The 24,101-nt window shown below is 44.0% G+C and overlaps 1 protein-coding gene across 8 annotated transcripts in view; it reads right to left on the bottom strand.

Moving 5' to 3' along the window:
* Positions 1-24,101, bottom strand: part of PAK1 (p21 (RAC1) activated kinase 1) — an 83,933-nt gene that overhangs the window by 15,936 nt on the left and 43,896 nt on the right. For all 8 annotated transcript variants that reach the window (XM_074860446.1, XM_074860440.1, XM_074860439.1 and 5 more), the window contains 11 exons: positions 23,850-24,060; positions 18,494-18,594; positions 16,911-17,058; positions 15,744-15,781; positions 13,458-13,574; positions 12,959-13,133; positions 9,642-9,705; positions 8,657-8,705; positions 7,430-7,542; positions 1,842-1,959; positions 1,277-1,376 (listed from right to left, as the gene is read on the bottom strand). In XM_074860446.1, the coding sequence (XP_074716547.1) occupies positions 1,277-1,376; positions 1,842-1,959; positions 7,430-7,542; positions 8,657-8,705; positions 9,642-9,705; positions 12,959-13,133; positions 13,458-13,574; positions 15,744-15,781; positions 16,911-17,058; positions 18,494-18,594; positions 23,850-24,039 (1,213 nt within the window). In that variant the 5' untranslated portion in view covers positions 24,040-24,060. The remainder of the gene's footprint in view (positions 1-1,276; positions 1,377-1,841; positions 1,960-7,429; positions 7,543-8,656; positions 8,706-9,641; positions 9,706-12,958; positions 13,134-13,457; positions 13,575-15,743; positions 15,782-16,910; positions 17,059-18,493; positions 18,595-23,849; positions 24,061-24,101) is intronic.

Below are 24,101 nucleotides of genomic sequence, written 5' to 3'. Positions count from 1 at the left end.
TAAATTTAAGTACCTAAATTTATACCGATTATTTTCTTCAAATAGACAGAAAGATGGAGAGCCTTCACACAAAGATTGCTGCGTCCTATGTCTTATTTGTATTTGACTTACCAAAAGAAAACTAATTCTATTCTTGTGAGCCCAGCAGAATCAACACAGCAAGACGCACTGCCCATCCTGACCTCCTATGGCACTGCAGGTCTAATTTTAGGCAGAATGATGAAAATTAAGCTGATCCCTAGCTGAGTTTTCATCAAGGGTAACAACCAGGAAAGGTACATATGGTCCATATACAGAGCAAATTGCCAGCAGAGCCAATAAGCAGCTCCAGTCCAGAAGGTTGCTGCATCATATCCACAGGGACTTTTCTAACTACAGCCCAATACCTGCATACTGTGCTCAAAGAAGTTACTCCATATGAACAAAGCACTTTGGCCCTGACCAGCTATTCATCACTAACACTCCAGAGATCTGACTGTACTGAAGTACAGATTTAGTCTAAAAAGCAATTATGTGCAAAAAAACCCCACCTTCTTACTCAGCATATCTGCACTGTGTGAATTTTGAGTCATATCTGCTGTCACTGCTGACAAAAATAGATTTATTTATGCCTGTTGGGTACTAGCCAACAGAACTGAGAGGGAGAGAAAGGAAGCATAATTCTGTTAAAGCTATAGGTGGAAGATAATAATTCACTAGTTTCCAGACATATCTCTGCATGGACAATGACAAGCACAACAGCTACCTTAGCACCTGAGGGGCAGAACAGTCTCAAGGTCTTCATTACTGGTGATAACACAAGGAGGAAACAATATTTAGAGTCCAGTCTGGGTTGGAGTTGTAAGATTAAATGTTCTCTAGTGACACAGATTTCAATTCTCCCTCCACTCCCCCTGTCCCCCAAGTACCTGCAGTATTTTCCAGACTGAAGAGATTGCACACAAATATAGATTTCTGGCCCTACACTTTCAAACCCAGCTTTCTAGACTGGAGTAGCATTAAAATACTGTTATTTTAGTCCACAAAAACAGATGGCCCAAAGCTAAATGAACCCCAAACCTCACTTTGAGTCTGGTATCAGTACACAAAGATTCATGCTTGCCAATCTCCGCTAAAACCAATGCCACAAAAATACCTACAGGAGCATTTCTACAGCCTCTTCATTGTCAGAGCATCAAGCATCTCAAACACCCATCTCCCTAATAGGCCTGGCCCAGAGCAGATGACAGGCCTGGGTTGATAACTCAAGTCATCACCAGCAATATTGCCCACATACTTAGTTTGACAGAGCCATCCATTCCCAGCAGGATGTTGTCACTCTTGATGTCTCTGTGAATAACTTGGTTTGAATGGAGGAATTCCAGAGCTTGGAGACACTGGAAAAAAAAAAAACATAAAATAATTGAGATATTCTTACTGTGCATGAAATTATTCACCAGTCACAATTAGCCAACTAATGGACTCTAACAATGTGCATTTTAAGTAGCAAGGGCTTAGTGTCTTGGAGTCTTTCATATATTCAGTATGTGCAGGACTACAGAGAGGTATCCCACTGGGATCAGCAGGTCCTATGAGGACAAGTTAGTCCCAAAAGACCTGGAGAACAGGTATAACCAAGGGGATTCCAACCCCATTTCGCACTCCAGTCCTCCCTCTAGGGTGAAACATACTGCATTAGGATCATATGCTGCAACCTCCCAGATGAAATCCGTCCTCTGAAAGAACGACTGTTGCACTACAGAAGCTGGAGACAGCTATTCCTGTGGAGCCAGTGACAGGCTGTGGAAAGCCCGTGTCCCCTCCCTGATCACAGCTCCCTCCGACCACGAGTGCCACTTTACCTCTCGGCACACAGCTGCGATCTGCCCTTCGTCCATGCAGGTCTCTGTCACAACATCTGTCAGGGAGCCTCCCGCCAAGTACTCCATGACCACCCAGAGCTCTTCTCCTACAAGGTAACTGAAGAGCCAAAACCAGAGTTTAAAATCAGCAAGTATGAGCATGCCACTGTTCACCTAGACAGAATGCACTGGGTTTTAAAGCTGTCTTAGAAGTGCAGAGAAACCATGAGGCTTGAGCAGCATATTTAACAGTACTGGGGCACCAGGTACTCGTGGTATTTCCTGTGCACGGGAGGATCTGATCACAACCTGAATGAGCAGAGAGAAGGGTCAGTGCAGGAAGTTGAGGGGAGAGGTAATGCCAGAGCAGGCTACAAGTTTCCTGGCCATAAAAGCAAGGGTGAATTTTTCTGTCACGGAAATGGCCCAGACTAAGATGGAGACCCAACCTTACAACTCCTGCTGCTGCTGGGAGAGAAGGGGAAGAACTACTAGTCAACGATGGGGTCCGAGCACGCAGCCCAGATGTTTAACACACAGCATGGCTTTTGAGGGCTCTTACATCAGAAGAGATGGCTGGGGGCTGCTTCATTACTACTGGCATCCTGCTGTCCTAACCAACTGCCTACTTTGCCTAGGCCCAGGGACAATCCTGGGTGACACAATGGATGGCTGCCAGCAAACAAGCACGAAAGAACACTTTTTTTAAGCATTGTGCATTTGAAAATCACCTCCATCTTTTTTATGCTACCAAACTAGTTTGGGATTTTGTCTGAAAAATTCAGAACCATTCATAAGGATAAATGAGAATATCTTACTGAATGCAATAGCAATTCTAAAGTCTTAAAATAAAAAAAAGAAAGCCCAAAAGAGCAGATCTTTTCCCAAAAGTCCTGTAGGAAGATGGGGAGGAGACAACTGAGGTGAGGGTGAATTTTCTCAGCCATTTGGGATATTCTTATCTGCTGGGAGCGTGTGTGCTCATGCCTAAAAGTAGAAGACCTGGGATAAAGACTTCAGCATTAACTCATTTAAAAAAAACCAACCCAGCCCAAACCACCAACCACTTCCGCCTTTTTGGGCCTATCTGGGAAAACATCAATACAATCTTCTATGACAGATACATTAGAATGACACATTCCTGAAGGAAGGAATCATGAGCTTGAAAAACTGAAAATCCACCTTCTCAGCCTATCCTCCCATTTTTAAAGTGAGTGGACAGATGAGTCAAGAGAGAGGGCAGAGAATCTAATGAAAAGCTTCTGTCGGCATTAGAGTTCATCAAGCAGATGTTTGCTTTGCTCTGAAACACTGATCCTACTGAAGAGTGAATAGTGAATTTGCTAGGAGCCAAAGGCAAAAAGCAGGACAGGTTCTAGGGAACAGTTAGCTAGAAAGCAACAGTGAAGGAGAAGGAAGTTATTAAGGCCAACTTGGCATGAAAAGTTGACAGAGATGAGTGAGACATCACAGGAGTGGGCAGAAGGTACACTCTGACCCCAAATGGACACACTGCCAACACCTGAGCTGATGAAAAACCTCCCCCAAATTAAGAACTGTAGTCTGAGCTGTGTGACATAAGTGTTGCAGTTATAAAGAGCTTTTAATATTGGAAACGAAGATGGTGTCTTGATTTGGTGATGTTGAAGACTATGCAGAGGCAGAGTCTGGAGTTTCTTTCAGGATACAGAGCCCAGGGACACAGGTCTAGGCTCCTGGAGCAGACAAGTCTCCAACTCCACTACAGACCAGAAGCTGATGCACTGGCATCTTTTTCCCCGGCAGCATGGACTCCAGCAAAAGAAGTATCACCTGCACAAGAGTCCCTCAAAGTAAGGGAGGAGCAGCAGAATTGCTTTCAGAAGCACTCCTGCCAAGTCTGTGGGTCATTCACAGAGTCTCACGGACTCTGAAAGCCACTCCATCCACACCCCTTCCCTTCCTGCCCCTATGCTGTTGCTACTTCTTCATCACTTCTGTGAAACCAGGCTCTCTCCAGATTTTATCAGCACCCTCTCAACAAATCAGCATCACCCTGGACATCACAATGCTTCCCCTCACTGCCAACAGCACCCTCTGCAGCCCCAATCCACTTGACTGTAAGGATGGGGGCAGAATGGGCTCCACTGCTCCTGCGTGACAATCTCAGGTTGCACATGCTGGGAGCAAGCTGGTACCTCTCTGGGATGGAGCGAGCCAGGAACCACACTGTGAACCAAAGCTGTGCCATGAGCTGCCAAAGGCTTGTGCCAAGACCCAGGCACCTCAATAATTGATAGATCTGACATAACATGCAGGGAGGGGGAGGTGGAATTAACGGTGGCTTCCCGCCAGCTGCCACCGAGTGAATGCCATTTTGAAAGACTGGGTGGTACCATCTCGGGGATCTTTTCACTCTCTTGGCGCAGCAGAGACCAGTTTTAGTCACTGAGCTGCCTGCTGTAGGCGTGACTCAAAACCACTCTCTCAGCAGTTCCAGAGACACCACCAGGAAGCCCATACACCTACGTGCTGCTCTCCATGTGATGTCAGACACAGCATGGTGTTGCACCTTGTCACCCACAGTCACCTTCCAAAACAAGGCTGGCAGTAAAAATAAGCTGTCTTTGAGGAAGGAGGAGGTGGTCTACAGCTTTTTCTTCATCCATCTGCAAGAGCAGATAATGTCTGCTCCTGTAAGGTGCTCCTCAGCTTCCACTTAAGACACCTTAGGAAGGTGTCCACTAGGTCCTTCCTATCACACACCCCAGTCAGTCACAGTCCCTTTTTATTGACAAACTTTATAAAATTTGGGGTTTTTTCCAGAAGAGCAAGACCATTCATTACAGATTTCTGCACCAGTAATGTGCCTCCAACATGCAAACATGAAGTTTGCCTGGAAAGAAATCAGTGTTTTCTTGTAGCATGACTGCCATACATCTTCAGCTTTATTCACTGACCTTAGAGCCCTAGTTGAGCTTGGGGTTGGGGTGAGTGGCTACCGCTTAAAGTGAGGATTTGTGGGGTTTATGAGAGTAAGGAGAGTTCTTCAGAAAGAAATAAACCAAAGGCCAGGAGTTTGCTTTGCCTAACTGGGCATCTGTTGCTTGTGTTTAGAAGCAGGTCTCTCAGCACCTCTTTCACACAGTAGAAAGAAACTGGCATCTCCAGAAAGTAACTCAGCACAAATGGCTGCTTGTCTGCACAGGAAAACTAGTGTCACTGTCTTCAGAGCCAGATGCTTCTAAATTCAGCTCCTGAGTACAGCTGAATTAGGCCATATCATTATCTTAAATGTCACAGCACACCTTTGTGCAACACTGGCCACTTACACTGCAACAGAAAAGCTGTCTTAACCACGAGCAAGTAGGCCATGCAGGTAAGAGAGGATAAAGCACAGGAAACCCTTGCATAAAGGGCAGGAGCTGAGGCAAAGAGAAGCGAGAGGGCTGGTTTATACCAATGACTATCTTGCAGCTCCCATTAGGGACTCAGAAGGCGACACACTGTCAAAAACAGAACCACAGAAAAGAAACCAGGTCCCACAGTGGCAAGCACATCCTTCCTCGTACTTCCTTCTGTGACAGCAGTAGGCAGAAGCCAGCAAGCGGCGTTCAAATATCAGTTTAATTCAGCACACAGGAAGCAAATAGGCACATTACACCAGGCAGGAGGGATGCAGCTCCCCAGCAACAGGATCCCGCAGTTGCAAAGCTGAAGTGGTGTAATAGGCACAAGAATACCCCATGTTCATCCTAGCTGCAGCTCTGTCCATTTGCAGCACTCAAACAAAAGCTAATCCCTCTGAAAAAGATTAGTGAGAGAAAGAGGACAACAAAAGCAGCAGCTCTTGTTGCAGGAAGTTTGAACAAGACAGCAGGACGTGCAGCTACCCTACAGCTGGGATGTACTGGCTAGACAAGGCAAGTGCATGTACTCAGCAAGGCTCTCTCTAATGGGAAGAATGCGTCTCTTAAACAGTTTTGCCAAAACAAAGCCTCTAATCAGCCAGGAGAAATAAACAGTTTCAGCCCAGATGCAATTCTTAACTCTTCTTTATCACTTGTTTCATTTTACACAGGTAATATCCTTCTGCTCTTTGTAAGAAGAGGGCACCTGCCCAGCATCACCTCCCTGTGCCCACATGGCTTCCACAAAATTTCAGGAGCAGACTTTCTGTCCCTTCAGCAAAGCTCTTTACAGCCATGCCCAGGACACAGCACCATATAAATTCAGCAAGAAGTACTGATGCTGCAAGAAGTACTTTTTTTGGCTAATACATTAAAAGCCTGTTAAAAGAAACAGCTGATAAGATCTTGATATACGTGCAGGGCAAACCAATGTGCAAATACTCTCTTAGAGGTCCAAAAGAGATTCTAGGTCACATCCCTCCAGAGAAAGTGAGCTGCCAAGACTGCAGCCTGCAGCTCACCCTACCTAGGCACTCTTTACCCTACAATAAGCCAAACCTGCAGTTCAGCAGGACTGCTAGATTCTGAGGTTGAGTGCAGCAGACTGAATCCTGCTGCAGCTCAACTGGAACTATATCTTTAACACAAGGTGAATGACACAGCCTTGACACAATGCACCAATATATGTTGATGGTGAATTTAAACCACCGCGCAATGCTTTTGCCTGTTGGGCTTTCTGTACACCCCAGATTTCAATGCTGACAGTTTGTGACTGTTTCCTGGAATTCAAACAGGGGAGACGCAAGAATTACACGTTTATTTTAAAAACAGTTTACACTCAGTGCAGCAGCCACTGTGCTCCTTGCCTCTGCTCTGTTATTGTCGTAGTCCAAGGGACATCAGCTCAAGAACAAGCAGAGCAGGTCTGTACACAGATAAGCTCTCGTGGTAAGAAGCAGGGATTCAAGGAGGAGGCGTTCCATACAGATGTAACGTATCCAAAGCTGAGCAGGAGCGTGAGCCACAGCATGTGTATGAGACCACAAAGCCCAGCTCTGAGCAAGGAATAACCCCGTTCCCTCTGTCTTCCAAAGAGTTCTTCTGTCTGTACCAGGTCTCCTTTTCTCCCTGTTTCACACCCCCAAAAAAGCAGCCTTTGCTTGGTTATGTGTCACATGTCATTCACCCTTGTCATTGTTCTGCTACTGTGCAGAAAACCTCAGCGGACAGCAACAGGGAAAAGATTACTATCTAACCCTGGAAGGAGTCTGCTCCTCTGCAAGCAGAATGTCAGCATTGCTTAGTGAAAGAGAAAAGAGGAGGAAGAGGAAAGCAAATACAAATAACACAGTTCAAACTATTTCTATTTCTTCTCTAGTGGCAGGAAGGAAATGGCTTGTTGTGTCAAACTTGGCAAAGGACAGAGCTGAAAAAACAGTCCTGACAGCATACTGCTACGACCTTTGCTGCCAGCATCTCTGAAGAGAGCCTAGATACCCCAACTAATACCGATTCAGACACCTTTCTCCTACGATATGGAGAGAGACCACAAAGCTGCCCGCACCCCAACATTTCCACCTGCATTAAACAATGCAAGGTTGTCCTACACCTGCTTTAAGCTGCAAAAGGACCACTTAAGACAGCAACAAGGAAGTGTTTTCCAGAGCCCCTTTGTGAACTCTTCAAATTGTGACATACCTGTCCAAGTAGTTGACAATATTGGGGTTTTTGTTTTCCCTCATCACAAGGATTTCATTAATAATCAGTTCTTTTTTGGGCTGCTGCTGCAAATTCATCTGTTTGATTGCAACCTGCAGCAAAGAAAGACCAAGTAAAGGGTTATTACAGGAGTCTCCCAGAAACTTGCCAGTACCAGTGTTGATTATTTTAGTCCCACATTCAGGTGAAGTGGCAAAGCACTTTTTCATCACGGTTTGCTCAGCCATTTAGTAACTCTGTGAGTTTCTGCAGTTGGTCCATATAGGAGGAAATTCTTCCCTGTGAGGGTGGTGAGACACTGGCACAGGTTGCCCAGAGAAGCTGTGGCTGCCCCTGGAAGGGTTCAAGGCCAGCTTGGACAGGGCTTTGGGCAACCTGGGCTAGTGGAAGGTGTCCCTGCTCGTAGCAGGGGGGAGGTTGGAACTGGATGATCTTTAAGGTCCCTTCCAACCCAAACCATTCTGTGATTCAGGAACTGGAAAAAAAAGGGTGAAAGAGCTTCAGCAAAAACCACAATTATGAAATTTACTGGTGGATAACCCTGACATTGTACAAATGCAAAGCAGACACGCATTGCTGCAGACTTCCATCAATATATTTGGAATAATGCATACACTTTCCTCTTTAAAAATCCTCCATCTAGCAATAATGGTTTCCACAGATGCTGCATATCCGTCACTACTAGTTTATTATGCATGCATGCAATACGAAGGGCACTTTTCAATATTCAGGAGGGGGAAAAAAAGGACAGACAGACATTTCTTGTCTCTCAATTCAAGGGCAGAAAGCAAGTGGGCAAAGGGTGGGAGAGGAACTATTTCTATGTAAGTCAATTAGTTTAAGTGTAGGAAGCAAAAAAGCAGAGGGCATATAAAAGGTTTAAATGGGGACAGGCGGGAATCTTGGGGATCAAGAGATAAAGTTCTACTGAGGAACTACCCAGTCCAAACATTTGCTTCTAGCCTTTGTGGTCACAGAAAATTTTTTTATAAATATGAAATGATTCATAAATGACAACTTGGGAAATCATTTTTTCCAGTTCTCTGCTCAGACCACTCGACCATGCCTCATTAGTAAGGAAATAAATACCTCATTAAAAATCAGATGTCATGAACCCCTGAAAGACCATCTTTATTTTGTAGCATCAACTTGAACTTTTAGGACATAATCCAAAATCCACTGCTGTGGTATTCTGGTTGCACTTACCTCCTGTCCTGTAGCTACATCCATTGCCGTGTAAACTGTACCTGACGCTCTAAACAAAAGAGAGAAAAGAAAAAAAACATTTATCAGTGCTTCATAGCATGACTGACAGCTTAACACACGCCCCTTCCCACTTGTCTCTTCAAAGTGCTCTCAGTCTCATTCCTTCTCATGCAATAATTCCAGTGGTAAATATCATCTGAAATATTTCTGAGCCGAGACTGCTGCTGGAGCTGAAGCCAGAGAATTTATGAGGAACAAAGCTCCTAATAAGGGACACTATGGTCATCCAAACCCTTGCTGCTCAACCAGCAACTTAGCACAGCTTGTAGGACTGTGAGTTGATCCCATTTAAACTGGCATGACTGCACTGCCCTGGCCTGCAGACTGCTCAACATGATTACAGAGGACAGGATCAGCTAAAGTAAACAAATGTGGCATTTGTAGAGAGGGAAACAGGAGTTTGAGCCTCAGCACATGGAGCTGACAGCAGATCTCTCAGTGATTTGCACTGATTTGCCTCTCGCACAACACCTACTTTCCCCCTACCCTAAGAGGGGCACAACACCCACATCGAGGAGAGTTGATTCAGAAAGCAAATCTGTAATTGAAAATTGTCTTGCATGCTGAAAATAAGCAGTTCCTTCCCTGCTTGCAGCTATATTTAGCAACCTGATCATCTAATGACATATTTACTTATATTAAAACACAATCACACAAAAACCCCAGTCCCTGTGACTCAAGATTTTGCCAGGAAAGGGAGAAGAGCTTGGGGGGAGGTGTGGGGGGTGTGGTGTGTGTGGAACCCACTAAAACAAGCAAAAACCCCTGAAAAATACAAAAGAAAAAGAAAACAAAAAATAACCAAACAAAATAAACTCTCCAAAGCATCACCAATGACTTTTCCAGCAAACTAACTTAGCGTGGTTTCAATGCTTCCTTCTTAACAGAAGGAAAGGTATAGGACAGAAAAGGAGCATATACTAACCCTTGTCCGATCTTCTCAAAACACGTGTACTTCTTTTTTGGATCGCCCACACTCACAATACTTTCTACAAAAAAAAAAAAAAACACCAAGAGCATTTTATAAGTACTTTTTTGTACAGCTATAAGAACCAACTGTATGTTAAGAGCAGCCCCACGGCCACAGCGGGCTCTGCCAAGTCTCATGAACCATTTGTCAGAAATCCAGAAGCACATGAACACCAAGGAAGTCCTCAGTTATTTACACACATACCAGCTGCAGCATTCCCCCCTCACAGGTATTTCCCTTCAGAAATGGTGGAACACAGACATAAAGCACATTTAATCTTTACTAGCAGCCGGTGACTGCACACTGCGAGGCACAGGATGGGGATACACAGCCCTCACACACGTAAATACAATTATTTGCTGGAACGCTGCAACTTAGAAGTCACCCCCAGCTTCAACACACTGGTTGATCTAAGATGTTCTTGCACTACGCTCTGAATTTTGAGGCCAGGGCCGCATTTATCTTCAGGCCAACAGTCTGTTGCAAATCTAGCCAAAGATTTCCTTACAGCACAACAATTTCTGACAGAACAAAAGTATTTATGACGTTTCCATACTGGCATGACCAAAGCCATTGCTGACCTGGGGACTGGGTTGCAAGGCTCGGGAGGGAAGCTGGAGAGACCCTTCAGAGCCAAACCTCCCCTGGCCTGGCCATTGTTCAGCTGCTCTTCTAGCAACCCAACAGCCAGTGCAGGTTTTAGCAGCAGTCACCTTGTGACTGCAGCGTTGCGCTGATTTTGGAGAGCAACCTGAGGCAATCCCAGCTCATGTTTCCCTAACGTGGCTGTTCAACCAGAAGAAAGTGTATTACTGCATGCCTCGGAGGGAAAAACACGTTGCCTGGTGTTCTGCGCGGTGAGGGGCCGCTCAGGCTCAGGGTGGATTTGGTATCCACAAGGCACACAGTGTGTTCTGTACGAGGGGAAGGAGCTCTCAGCACAAGGGCAGGCTGCACAGATGCGCTGGAGTCCTGCAAACTGCACGGTGGGCTGTCAAGGGGTACATCAGAGAAGCTGACAAAAGGAGCATCAGTGAAACTCAATGCTCCCTGCAAACATTAACTGATATTCACTGCCCCTATAGCAGGCAGGAATCGCACCTTTTTTAGGCTGAAGAAATTAGAGCCAGCAATTCCTAGAGCTCAGCTGGGAGCAAAGTTTCCTCTCTACCAGCACCAGGGTGGCTAATAGGATGAAGGGATGCAGAGCTGCATCTGAGCTGGTGTTTGCAAGTCACTCAAGCTGCCAACATATGGTGTTGCTTTCACAGGGGTTGAGGGCTGAGCCTAAACAGATGTATATTGGCAAAGAAACTGCTCATGGTCATTAGGCCAAGAAATCCAGTAGCAAGCAGAGTAAGAGCAGGCTATTTTCAGACACTACTGGAGAACAGCCAAATCCACAGAGTTTAGGGCAGACAGAGGTAAAGGAAGGGAATATGGTCCGTGTTTGGGGAGGAGAGGGGGAAAAAGAAATCCGACTATATAAACCCCATTATACAATTATGGAAGCAGTGCTGTCTGCCCTGAGGACAAGCATTTCTGAACAAATGTTCGTAAACTTTCCCTCAAAGCCTAACACAGGCTGCAAGTTCAGACTGTGAGACAGGCAAATGTTTCCCCAAGGCAGTGACAGGACGGTGCTGCAGTGACAAGAGGCAGTTGCCAATCTTGCCCTGTTTAATGCTTTCATCTGTAAAATAGGGTAATGTTTCCTACCTCCCAAAAAGTCAGGTGAGGATTCATTAATGTTTGCAGCAAAGCTGAGTTAACCCTAAGAAGTGGAGATTTATCATCCTCCTTTTAACCTTTGCACATCTTCAGTATGTGTAAACATCACATGCTTTAAGATTTTAGTCATTTTATTCACATGCCAAAATAAAACATGAAAGGGTTGGATGTCTTTGCACAAGTACAACTCCGCTACCCTCAGTGAAAAAGCATCAGTTTACAACAGCATTAGGCTTCATGCTTATTTCCGACTAGTCCACATCTAGAAGCTGAAACCTAACAAAGGCCACTGAACTTCACACACACCCATATATTTATAAATGAAACCCCGCAGTGCTAAAGAATCAGATCAGCACTGAACACCACTTGCTGGAGCAAGCAAGGTGTCAGAAGGCATATCTGCCACCTGACACTCCTCAGAGCAGCACTTACACTTCTCTTCATTACAGAAATTAGTGTATTTGTATTAGAATAGCACCTTTTTCCTGCCACTGTCCCTCCTTGCCCTATCTGGTCACAAAAATGGCCTGAACCCTTAATAGTGCAATTAAGTGAGTGAAGCTGCTGTTTGAAAACAATGGGTATGAGTTTTCCAATAGCAAGCAGTTCCAGTTAACATGCCATCAATTTGATTTAGGCTTTATTTAGAGGAATGAGGTACCAAGATGCCATTTTAATTTCATTTTTTCAAAGTTACATCCTCAGATTATGTTTTCCTTCATCTAGATCCTAGTCTTTGCTTCATACTGACCTTTAGGGGTATACTCTCAACTGAGGGGACCAGCCTGACCACAGGGGAGCTAACATAATTTACATCAACTGACAAGCAAGGCATGTGTGTCATTAATACAGGATTAGCAGTTCAAAGACTGAGAAATGCTCTACCCTAATAAAGGCCCAGGCTGAGGATAGCAATCAGTTGCACAGAAGAGCTGGTTCAGCTGTTGGATATGCCACAGCATAACCCAAAAATACCAGGCAGCAGAGGAGCACTTGAACTGAAGGTAGGGACTGTTAAAGACACTAGGACACAGCAAAGAGACATGGTGAATTTTTCTCAGAAACAACCACTAATTTGGTTACCCACACAATGTTAAGGCACTTAAAAATAACCAAGTCACTTTACACCATGGTAATGCAGAAGGTGAACTTGGGGATGCATTAATTTTCTCTCCATCTTTTAGACACCCTATGTCTAACATTTCAATATAATCATCCATACTCCAGAGCTACAGAATATCAAGATCTGGAACAATCTCAGACTTCATAGTTAAGTAGATGTTACTTATTCAGGGCTTGTTTTGCAAAGCCTGAGGATCTGTAACTCCCCAGGGACTTCAGTTGGCATCACAGGTGCTCAGCTTACATTTACGCTCCCTCCTTACATCTGCCCCCAATTTTGGCACACAGTCACAACACAATGTCTTCAGTCAGGAATCTTAAAATGGGAATGTCAAAACATTTCAGTTTATGAAGATTTTGAGAAATCAACACAGCAGGACCTGGAATTTTGTTTTTTTAAAAAAAAAAAAAAGACATACTTATTTTTTCCAAGATCTCTTCATCTGACATCTTTGGCTTTTTCTTTTGTTTCTCCGTGTTCGTGACCAGCATGTCAGGCACTGTTGTGCTGTTTTCCGAGGGAGAAGAAATAGGAGAGGTCGCCACATCTCTGGTAGGAGGAGGAATGGGGTCTATCACAGAGCGGGTATATATCTAATTTCATTGAGAAAAATATACATGTTAATACAAATCAGATGAAGGCTTAAACACTTATATTCATCTTGTTATTGCTGTCAGGGATGCATTTCTATAGCTACTTTGTTAACAGCTAACATCACTAAGCAAGGATGCTCTTGTCCCCCACAAACAAGGCAGGTGATAATACAAAGGTGCTCTTCCAGAAGGAATGGCTGCCACCTCCGCCCTCCTGCTCCCAAGAAGGGCTCAGCACCATGCCACACAGCATGGATGAGGAGCCACAGTCAAGATCCAACTGAGACTGCAGCAGCAGGGGCTGAAGGAAATATTTCTGCTCACAGATTTTGTGTGTTCAGGTCGCGGAGCTATCACGGGAGGTGGAGCTGCATCATCTTCATCATCTTCATCTTCAGACATGGAGGGCACTGCGGGAGTCTCAGAGACAGCCTTCACATTCTGTATGTGGTTACACAAATAGCAAAGTTAAAAACTCAGTCTCCTGTTATAAACAAATCACAAACATTGGGTTAAGCTCTTAACAGAGACTGCATTGAAAAAAGCACAGAAAAATAGTAAGGACAGGCAAGAAAGTTAAAATATATGAGAAATTCAAACTCCAGCATCCTGAGCCTGCATGGTAAACAGAGGGGCATGGCAGCACTGCCTGATCTCCTCTGTCAGTTAAAAACCGTTACCCCTGTTCCTATCCCCTCACTCTCTGATCAAGTGTCCCTCCCCCCTTTCCTGTAGCCCCTTTCAGTCCTGGGAGGCCGCTCTAAGGTCTCCCCGGAGCCTTCTCTTCTCCAGGCTGAACAACCCCAACTCTCTCAGCCTGTCCTCACAGGGGAGGTGCTCCAGCCTCTCGATCATCTTTCTGGCATCCTCTGGACCCGCTTGAGCAGGTCAATGTCTTTATGCTAAGAAGCTCAACATGACCCGACAAGGTGTGCTTGCAGTCCAGAAAGCCAACCATGTCCTGGGCTGCAGTAAGAGGAGTGTGGCCAGCAGGTCGAGGGAGTGGATCCTCCCCCTCTACTCCACTCTTGTGAGACCCCACCCAGAGTAATGTGTCCAGCTCTGGGGCCCCCAACATAAGAAGGACATGGACTACAGGGAGTGTAGGGACAGAACAAGGGATAACGGTTTTAAGCTGAAAGAGGGTAGATTTAGATGAGATCTAAGGAAGAAATTGTTCCCTGTGAGGGTGGTGAGACACTGGCACAGGTTGCCCAGAGAAGTTGTGGCTGCCCCCTCCCTGGAAGGGTTCAAGGCCAGGTTGGACGGGGCTTTGGGCAACCTGGGCTAGTGGAAGGTGTCCCTGCCCGTGGCAGGGGGAAGGCTGGAGCTGGATGATCTTTAAGGTCCCTTCCAACCCAAACCATTCTGTGATTCTATGACTGCAAAATAAACTTGATGAAATCCTCCACTAGACCAGTTCTGCTTGTGCATCATCAGTTCCCTAAGAGTAGCAGGGAAAAAGGTATTAAAATAAAGTTCTCTCTGGAAAAGAGGGAAAACAACATAGTATTTCACTGAACCTAAAATACTTGAAGTCACCAACATCCTGACATAATTGCTAATGTGCACTTCACATAACACAAAAGCTTAGCCTGTTAGAAGCCACAAGAAAAAACACCTACGTACTGGGAATTTCCTGAATATCTCCAAACTTTAAGGCAACCCAGTGTCTTCTACAAACATCAGACTACCACAGTAGACTGGTAACTACTGCTTTTTTCAGGATTTACTTTAAAATCCAACAGCCTCAGATATTCTAAGCTCCCAAGGATTGGCATACAATGACATGTAATAATGAACAACAGCAGAAACATTCTGCTTTTCATAGAGTCCTAAACAGTCAGATCTGAATATGCTGCCTCCAGAAGGGAAAGAAGCCTCCAGAAAAAGCCAACTCCAGATAATGGCACGGCAGTGAGAAAACAAGAGATGAGGGAATTGTGGGGGTTTATGAATCATCTTAAATTGAAAGTTTTGTTTCTTCCATCTCACACACATATACAGAAATGTTACAGAGCTTTTCAGCTCATATTCCCTAACAAAGCAAACAGGAGTGGTGCCTGCCCTGGTAAGGACAGACTAAAGGTCAAGCACAGAGGAGGAGAACCTTCTATTTCCTTTTCTGCTGGAGATTAGTTTGGTTAATCAACACTAATCTACATTAGTTTTGGTCAATCAGAGCTTGCAGGTTAGTAATTAAACTTTGTTAGATCACAGATGTTTATAGAGACGTATAAAACAGAGCAGTTATCAACTTCTAGATACAGGAACAAATCAACTTTTATGAAAACATAACTATTTCTATTCCTTAATTCCCTTATTTCTATTCACTAATTCACTGTTCACTAATAAAAGTTTCTTCTGTCTACTTGATTTTCCCCCAGTTGAAAAAAAAAGGAAAAAGGAAAAAAGAGCAGCATGCCTTTCTAGGATAATTTGCCTGTTTTTATAAACATATATTCACATGTTTTTATAAACATATATTCACAATATATACAGTTCAGATTTTAAACACTAAGCAAACCGAAAGTTTACATGTAGCTAACACTACTTCATGCAAGTTTTTAAATTCTGAAACTTGAGACAGAATGCGAATAAAAGTCTTACCAATGTATTTGATGAATTGTAATCCTCTGCTGATTTATCTGAAGGAGACAGATAATAATGCTGTTATAAATGAGCAGCAATGGGGAAAGGCGAAAGGGACAAGCTCCCTTTGGAAGAGGCAGGAAGAAAGGCTGCTCCCAAACCTAGGCGTTACCTTCAGCTCCCCAGAACAAGGTGACTCCTGGCAGATATGGGAATAGGGGGTAAAAAATTCTTCAGACAAATGCAGTGGCCCCAAATCCCTGCTGCAGAACAGTGGAATTTCCCAGAGCAACACCTGAATGAATACTGTCCTCCATCCATATACAGAATATTTTTGGTGGGCTAAATCACCAGCAGAGGCATCGCAGTTAGCCCAAGACCTGCAAGATGTTCAGTCCCAGCCACCTAAACTTCCTGGAATAGAGACAGAGATCCCAGAGATCCCCACAAGCCAACCAGTGGACTTCTTTTCTGACTATCCAGACACATATGGGGAAGATTTGTGCTTTTATCCCTGCCTGGAGCCTTCTTAATTAATACCAGTTTTGGTGACATGGCTTTATCCTCTTAAAAGAAGAAAAGCAGGGATTAATATTTAGAAAGGGAAGGAGTTACAGCTGAAAGGGAAAAGGAGGGGTCATTGCAGAAGTCCTCCAGCAGGCAGGTAATCCATACAAAGGAGGCACAAAACCTTGGCAGCTTTGATTTTTAGAGGAATCCAGCCAGCAGTTACCAAGCACCACGCAGCTGAGGCATACTCCTCAATCATGGCCACAGAAGCAGATCAACCCTCCACCCCAAGCATGCATGAAGCAACATCCACACCCACACTGGAAACTGAAACTGGTGCAAAATTTAGCTGCCTGTTTTCTCCAGGGATCTTCATCACTGTGAACCCAACACCAACACTCTGGGATCTGTCTTCTTCCAGATTCTGGCTGTAAGCTTCAGCAAACCTGTGTGGTTTGGGGATTTAGCCAGACCTCCTCTTCTGCAGCTACGTTGGGCATCAGGATTAACAGAGCAGTGTTTTAAAGGAAGAGGGGTACTTGAGGAGCCAGAGACTCTCACTCACATTTTCCTTGAAAAGACAGCATCTACTTGTTGATTAAATGAGAGAAACTTCACACGCAGCGACTAATGGAAAGTTGGACAAAGCAGCCATATGTGACGATCACCACGTACCTGTGAAACTCATGTACTTCTGGCTGTTTGAGGTCTTCTTGGAGTTGTAAAACTCCAACACGTCCAGCACTGCCTGGGGGTTCTTCTTCTGCTCCGACTTGGTGATGTTGGAAGTCTGCAGTAAACGCGCCCACTGTTCCGGCATTCCCTGTGGGGAGATGCACCTTGTTAGCTCGGTCAGCCTAAGGTTGTTGACAGCACACACACCCGCCACCACAACTCTGCCACACGGTTTCTGTGGTTATAGGGAAACAGAAATGAGGAGAGGAAAGCAAAAGAGGTGGTGGATCGATACCTTCCTAGTCACTGGCTGTGTTACAAGTCACACGTTCCTTACACGGACGTGCAAACGCCACTCTGCTCACGGGGCTCTGGGTGAGCCCCACATCCTTTGAAGACCAAAACTCGAAAGACAGAAAGGAGGAGACTTAAATACTGCAGTTCAGGAAGAGCCCCAAGCAGGAAAAAACCCTTTATGCACTGGTATACACATATTTACATATATTCAACAAAGACTATGGAAGTAACACACACTGTTACTACATACACACTAACTACATAACATACACATAACTACAACTAGCATCTAGCACAATGCACACACAACTCATTCGACTCTTCTTGTAGCACTGGAGTTCTCTGATAATAGCAGTTTGGTGCCTATTGTAACCAGAGCTGGGAAAGCAGAGATGTTAATGTTGCATATGAAGCTCAGAATTTCATTACAGGGGCATCATCTCAGCCCAGAAATAAATACATCTGAGGTACAACCAGACCTGTGCCTTTCATCACCAGAAAGAATAACAGGTTGTATAGATGAAGTGGCAACTGACTGGGATCCTTTATCAATAGTTATCCTCCCTGCTCAAAAGGATGGCTGCACTATGCAGGTAATACTCCACCGGTACGCCTAGGTTAACTTGGGCAAGTCTAGAGGCTGACATGCAAAACACAACTGCACACATGATTCAGATTAGGAGCACAAAGTCCCTGAAAAAGAAGCATATTAAAGACAGGTAAAAACAGCTGCTCACAAACACCTTCTGCTGCTATTAAATACTATCTCATAATCAAATTAACAAGAGTAATATGCTGAAATACAATTCTGTCTTCATAGTATTTTGCATTTCAACTAAAAAAACATAAAAGGATATGACATTTAGCCTTAGGACAGCACATACACAGTCTGTCATAAGTAGTTATGCACAGCAGTGCGTCTCCTAAAGGGGAGCTCTCAGACCCCCACTTAGCAGACAGAGACTACACTGTAAACCTAATTCAGCTCTAGAAGAGGAGGGGAGAGGAAAGGAGGAGAGATATACCATGTTTTGCTGTTCACATCAGCCGACAAAACAGGAAAGGAAAAGTTTGCTGGTAGCCTGGGCTCCTGGGATGTGCCAAGTTTGACAAACAGTCTCTCACCAGGAATTAGTGGGTAACCTCTGCAGATGTATTTCAAAGGAGATCAAACTAGATGATGGTAATAGCCTTTGCAGCATTACTATATAAAAGATTAATGGGTCCTGGCTCCTCCCAGCAATAAACCAAACCACACAGTTCTCTTTTCCTCCAGATTCACTTACTGTGAATTCTCCTGTGACTGCATCAAACCCCACATGAATTGTGTGTTCGAAGTCTGAAGGGAGGGAGATCTCTGGCCGCTCTTTCTCCTTCTTTTTATTGGCTGGAAGAGATAACAACAAAATCCATAAATCCATCAAGAATTAAAATCTCCCCTACAACTTCCAATTTAGCTGCCCACCCTTTGCTAGTCATAGGATTTCAATCTGGGGCAGACAAATAGCAAGTTTAAAAACTTCGTTACCTCAGTTAAGAGCAGCACAGCAAGTGGACAACAAAAATCCAAGTCGTGTAACAGGACAAGCGTAAGACAAAGAAACTGATATTTTGGGTATGTCAAGTATCAACCAGTAGGTCTAGACTCAACAGCACAAGAGTTATTTACCTAAAATATTCACTCAAACTTATACAGGTCAGAGTCAAAAGCACTACAGTGGCAGTAAGTGGAAGCCATGCAGTTTTGAACACATTTTTTTATTCATTGTTTTAAGCAACTGTAAAAAAAAGAAAAGTGCTGTTAAATATACACTTGCCTCTCATATTAAGACAGGGACAAAATTAACTACAAATGCTGCTTATAAATTGCTTCCTTCATCCTACTTCCTCAAAACAGTTTATGAAGAAAATCAAATATAACATGTGTGCTTCTGCTACAAAATTTTATATGAGCAAAACCATTTATATTTTTCTCCTCACGAAATGAACTAAATGTGGTTTTAATAACAGGCTTTGAAGACACAAAGCAAGAGGGCAGAATCTGGCAGGTGAGGAGCAAAGTCATGAAGAAACAGGAAAGGAAATAAATCAAAGCAGATGCACCCTGCAAATTTTAAAGTCGGGTCTTCAAACAAGATTATCATTATGCCTTGGATTAAGTTCATCCATATTCATGACATATTAAGGACTCCACCTTCCTTTTAATAATTATTGCATTCAAGAAATTGAGATCAGTTTAAGGAAGAACCACGTTCTACTCGGATTTGCTGCTGCTTGCAGTTATAAAATCAGCAGAGCCAGGAGAAGGTGACTAAACCACTTATGCTTCCCAGCTGCTACCATTTTTATCTAAGGCCAAACAGAATTTGTTTCGTGGCTGACATTCCCCAGTGCATTTTTGGCAACATGAATGCCAAACCCCAGGTATTTCAGAAACCTGTGAGGCTAATGCTCAATATTGCAATTATTTAAGATGCTGCTGGTGGTTAGTTGTGCAGGGACGGTCAGGGCTCGCCCCAAAGGACCAAATCCTATTTCCTTCAGTGCCAGCTCTGGCACTGTTCTCTGTGTCATTACAGAGTTACTGTTGCACAGAGTAATTTTGGAGAAAAAAAAAAAAAGATCAGATGCTCCATTTGGGACACGAAGATGGAACAGATTGTTTTCGATCCCTCTTTCAAACAAAAGGGATGGGGGAAGCTGAATCGTAGAAGAGCGACAGAGTTGCCAAGGGGAAGGAGGAGAGAAAGCTGCCGTGCTAGAGGAGCCATCACAGAGCGTGGAGCTAGGAGGAGAGAGAAGCAGCTGCTGGTTAGCAGATGGTGAGCATCTGCAGCATGGGGGCCTGCCAAGAAAGGAACAAGCAGCTGCATCCAGCAGGTATACAGAATAATCTGCATGCGCTAGAGGTGGATGCAAAGAAAGAGGAAAAGAGGTGCACAGAGCCATCAGAGGCACCACATTCTATAGCACTGCTGAGGAGTAAGGTGTCAGCTCAGCCTAGAAGCCCATCACTCAGGTGAGGAAGAAGAGGGCACCTGTACTAGCACCGTTATGCAGGAGTGCTGCGTGGGTGATGCACACCCACACATGGTCCAGGACGACTGCCATAGTAGATTTTAATTTATCCCTAAGAAAGCTTAAGGGCATTAGGTTGCTATCCAGAAGTCAATATACTTATGTGGTTTTTTTATTTCTACATTCAGCCAGCCTGAGCTACCTGCTGCACACCCAAATCCCAACGATCTTCTCTTCAACCAACCGTTCCACTATCCATTCAACCAGCAAACTGAGATGACTGCTGACTGCTAACTTATCTAAAGCAGGAGATGCTGGCCTGAACGAGCCTCAGCTACACAGAGCAATCAAAACAGTTCTGGAGGGACTGATTAAATAACATAACGGCCTCTGTCACATCAACACTCCAGCTCTCTGTTCGTGTTCAACACATCAGCAGAGTTTCAGTACAGCTACGCTGCAATACAGAAACAGGAAGAGATTTTTCTGCATTTATGACTTAAATTGTTTTCATACCCCTGAAGCAGTTAATGTTCTCCCAGTTATCTCAGTTTCCTGCAGCCATTTCCTACAGCATCTCAACCCTTTGCATTTTCCCTCTCAACAACTCTTTGGGGCAGCTAGCACAAACTCACACTAAAATCACTTTGCCTTAGCAATAACGTTACAGCAGGTGAAACCATTATTGCTCTGTTCACTTTTTAAGATCTGCCCGCCTGCCACACTCAGGCTTTTATAGACTGAATTCACCATCGTGTGAACACACATGAAGCTGGCACATGAATTCAGTGATTTTCCTCCAGCAGTCTCAGAGGACAATGAACTTCAGAGGCTTTTGATCCAAAATCTGACAGATCTAAAAGCCATTAATAACATAATTACTTTTTATAGCAGATATTTATGTCATAGCAGGAGGTATAAGATAAAAAGAATTAAAGAGACGAGCACTCCCAATCTTGCTGAACACTTAATCCCCTTCTACAGTGATTATCCTTGCAATGAGTCAAAAAGCCTTGAAGAATCTTAAATTAAAAAAATAAATATGAAAAATTATACATCTGTTTAAGAAGGCCTACCTACCACCAAGTGCTTTATTCCCACAAACACCTTACCACCTTCTCACTGAAAACCTCACACGTCTAATGCTGTTACAAGAGCCACCCATAAATTTCTTGTTGTGCTCTGGCAATTTGAGCTGCAACTAGGAAGCACGATGTCCCACCATGAAGTAAGCCCGTGAGTACAACCTGAAGCATACTGAGATGAGAAAGGTCTCCTCCACTGGTACAGTCGAATAAAGTGCTGCCCCTGTCACCATGGAAAGCGCTCCTCGTCACCGGCAAACTGTCACTGGCCCAGGATTTAAGCCCCATGTGTCCTTCACACCACAGCTCTGTTCATGCACAGGAGTCGCACAATGGAAAAGACACTTTCCAAAGCACCTTCAACTAGAACCACCCTTCTTGACCCAGTGACCTGTAAAAGATGCCCTGAAGATGTCCCCCCTTGTTGGCCTCCCCTCTGATCCGGACCCACAAGCTCTCAACAAGTCTGTCGCCTGCTCCACAGCAGTACTCCACAGGCTTGAGCTGCACCTTTGCATAAAGCACAACCTCTTCACCACCTTTCCCACCCATCCTTCGTGAAGTGCCTGCTCCAGTACTGTTCCCTGTCCAGAGGGAAGAGCTCCCACTTCTCTGTAGGGACTGACAGCATCAACTTCAGCAGCTCCCATGCTACAATGTAAGAGCCCACATCCGTATTTGTAGCGAAATTAACGACTGAGCATTCTAGATCTTCACAGGCTCTTTGCAATCCCAGGAGAAGTTAAACACAAATCACTGGCTTCCCTGGGGAAAGATCCAAAGGTAATGGATTTGCCCAAAATTACATTGCTCTATCTGAATGGAAACCAACTCTCCTTTTAGTCCAGCCAAACTAACAAATAAACAAATTATTTCAGCCACAAACCAAAGAGAGGTGTTTGAACACCTGGGAATTTCATTAACATTTAAGCAGCAGAAGACACTGGGAATTTAGCTGTCATCATGAGATTAGAAGAAGTTTTCATAAGATGAAAACCAACCAATCTGAAGTGAAGGTGACAGTGTTAAAGGTATTTTTTGCTTGATAGGAATTAGAGGACAGAAGTAACCATTCTTGTTCGGGCAGGTGTATTGCAACAGAAGGCTCTGTTGGGCTTGGCTAAACAAAAATCTCTCATGTCTCGAAGCATCTGCCACATTGGCCAATCTTCAGTAAATGCAGGCCTCTTCAAATCAGTGGCAGTCTGTCTGCTGATTTTACCCGAACCGTTCACTTTTGCAGCTCTCCCTTAAAATCCAGTTCAAGCTAGCATTTCAGGTTGTACTTCTTTTACTCTCTCTCTCTCTCAATTTCAGGTGATTTCTTTGTTCTCTGCAACTGTTGAGCCTGGAGATTTAAAACCCTCACACCCTTAAGTAAACCAACACAAAAATCCTGCAGCTTTTCAGGATTAATACTCATAATGGCAAGTTCTAACTGAGAGCCAGCAAACTTTTAACATGGAGTTCATGGGTTTCTGGATTGCAGAATCAAAAATCTGTATTTGTAGAACAATCCAAAGTTGCCCAAGGTATCAGAAAATAATAATAATGAACGCTGCAATATTTTGTAGAAAATGAACTTACATCTTGGGTATTTAAATTAGTGAAACTATCACTCCAACTAGTCTTCTCGCAAAGAAAAATGAAGGCAGCAGCCTCCCCCCTGAAGCCCAGGAAGCTGAAGATACCTAGGCTTGACTTTAGCTACACAGTGTCCAGATACAATTGCAATGCAGACTTTACAAAAAGCTGATGCATTAGAAAGAGGAACTCCAAAAATAGGTCAGATATAAAAAGAAACCAGCATATATTAGGGGACAGAGGTGGGTTTTTTTTTCCTTACATCACTTTGAAAGATTCATGAGATGTGCTTTTTAAATATCCTGATCTTAAAAATTAGAATTTCATGTACAGTTCACGGTTCCTATCTCCATTTCCATCTGTTACAGTCCCTATAACACAAGAAAATTCCTTCAGTTCACAAGAAATGTACAAGAATTTGCAGTAACTGATTATTCTTGCAGCAAGTAGAAAATGCCTGACCCAAACGTTAGGACAGAGTAAACATCCATGCAGTAACATATGACTGGCCTAGCAGGAGATGGACTGTTAGTCATGCTTAACTCAAATTATTTGCTGTTTAAAACAACAAACAAGCAAAAGACCTCCCCCTGCTCCCCACCAAAGGAATCGGCAATGCCAGCTTTAATTGGCCACCTTGTAATTGGTACATAACTTTACGATTTTAAGGTCATTAAGGACAAATCAGGCTGGGAAGTGGCAGCGCTAGTCCCAGTATTCAGGGACACTATTCTTATAATTTAAGGGGACAAAAAAAATTAAAAGAGCAAGAGCAAAACCAAGCATAAAACAGAGTAAATGGGATGGATTAAACGTGGCAGGGACAGTTGTGCAGGAAACAAACACACACCATTTCCTAAAACCTAAACCATCATTAAGCATCAGGTGGCTCAACTAAGGTCATTCAGAGCAACATTCAGACAGGTGGTTTATAAGAAGAGACAAAATACTGTACTTTTATCTCCTGGTAAAATAGATCGATAAAATCGGTCCTTCCTTTTCTTTTCTTCCGGGTTGGGAGGCAAAGGTTTTGAGCCATGGTTTAAAGTCCCAGCATCTTTGCTTCCCGATCCAATCATAGTGCTGGTATTTCTCATTGGAGGAGCAGGCGGTTTGTCTTCTGTTTCAACTCCATTGTTAGACATCTTCAGCTGGGGTGGCCGTTACTAGGAATACAGAAAAGAAAAGAAATGAGAAGCCTTATTTA

This window comes from Strix uralensis, chromosome 2 (assembly GCF_047716275.1).
Source record: "Strix uralensis isolate ZFMK-TIS-50842 chromosome 2, bStrUra1, whole genome shotgun sequence".
NCBI classification, from domain to species: domain Eukaryota; kingdom Metazoa; phylum Chordata; class Aves; order Strigiformes; family Strigidae; genus Strix; species Strix uralensis.
The sequence above is the reverse complement of the archived record's forward strand: the minus strand, read 5'-3'. Positions and strand labels throughout refer to the sequence as shown.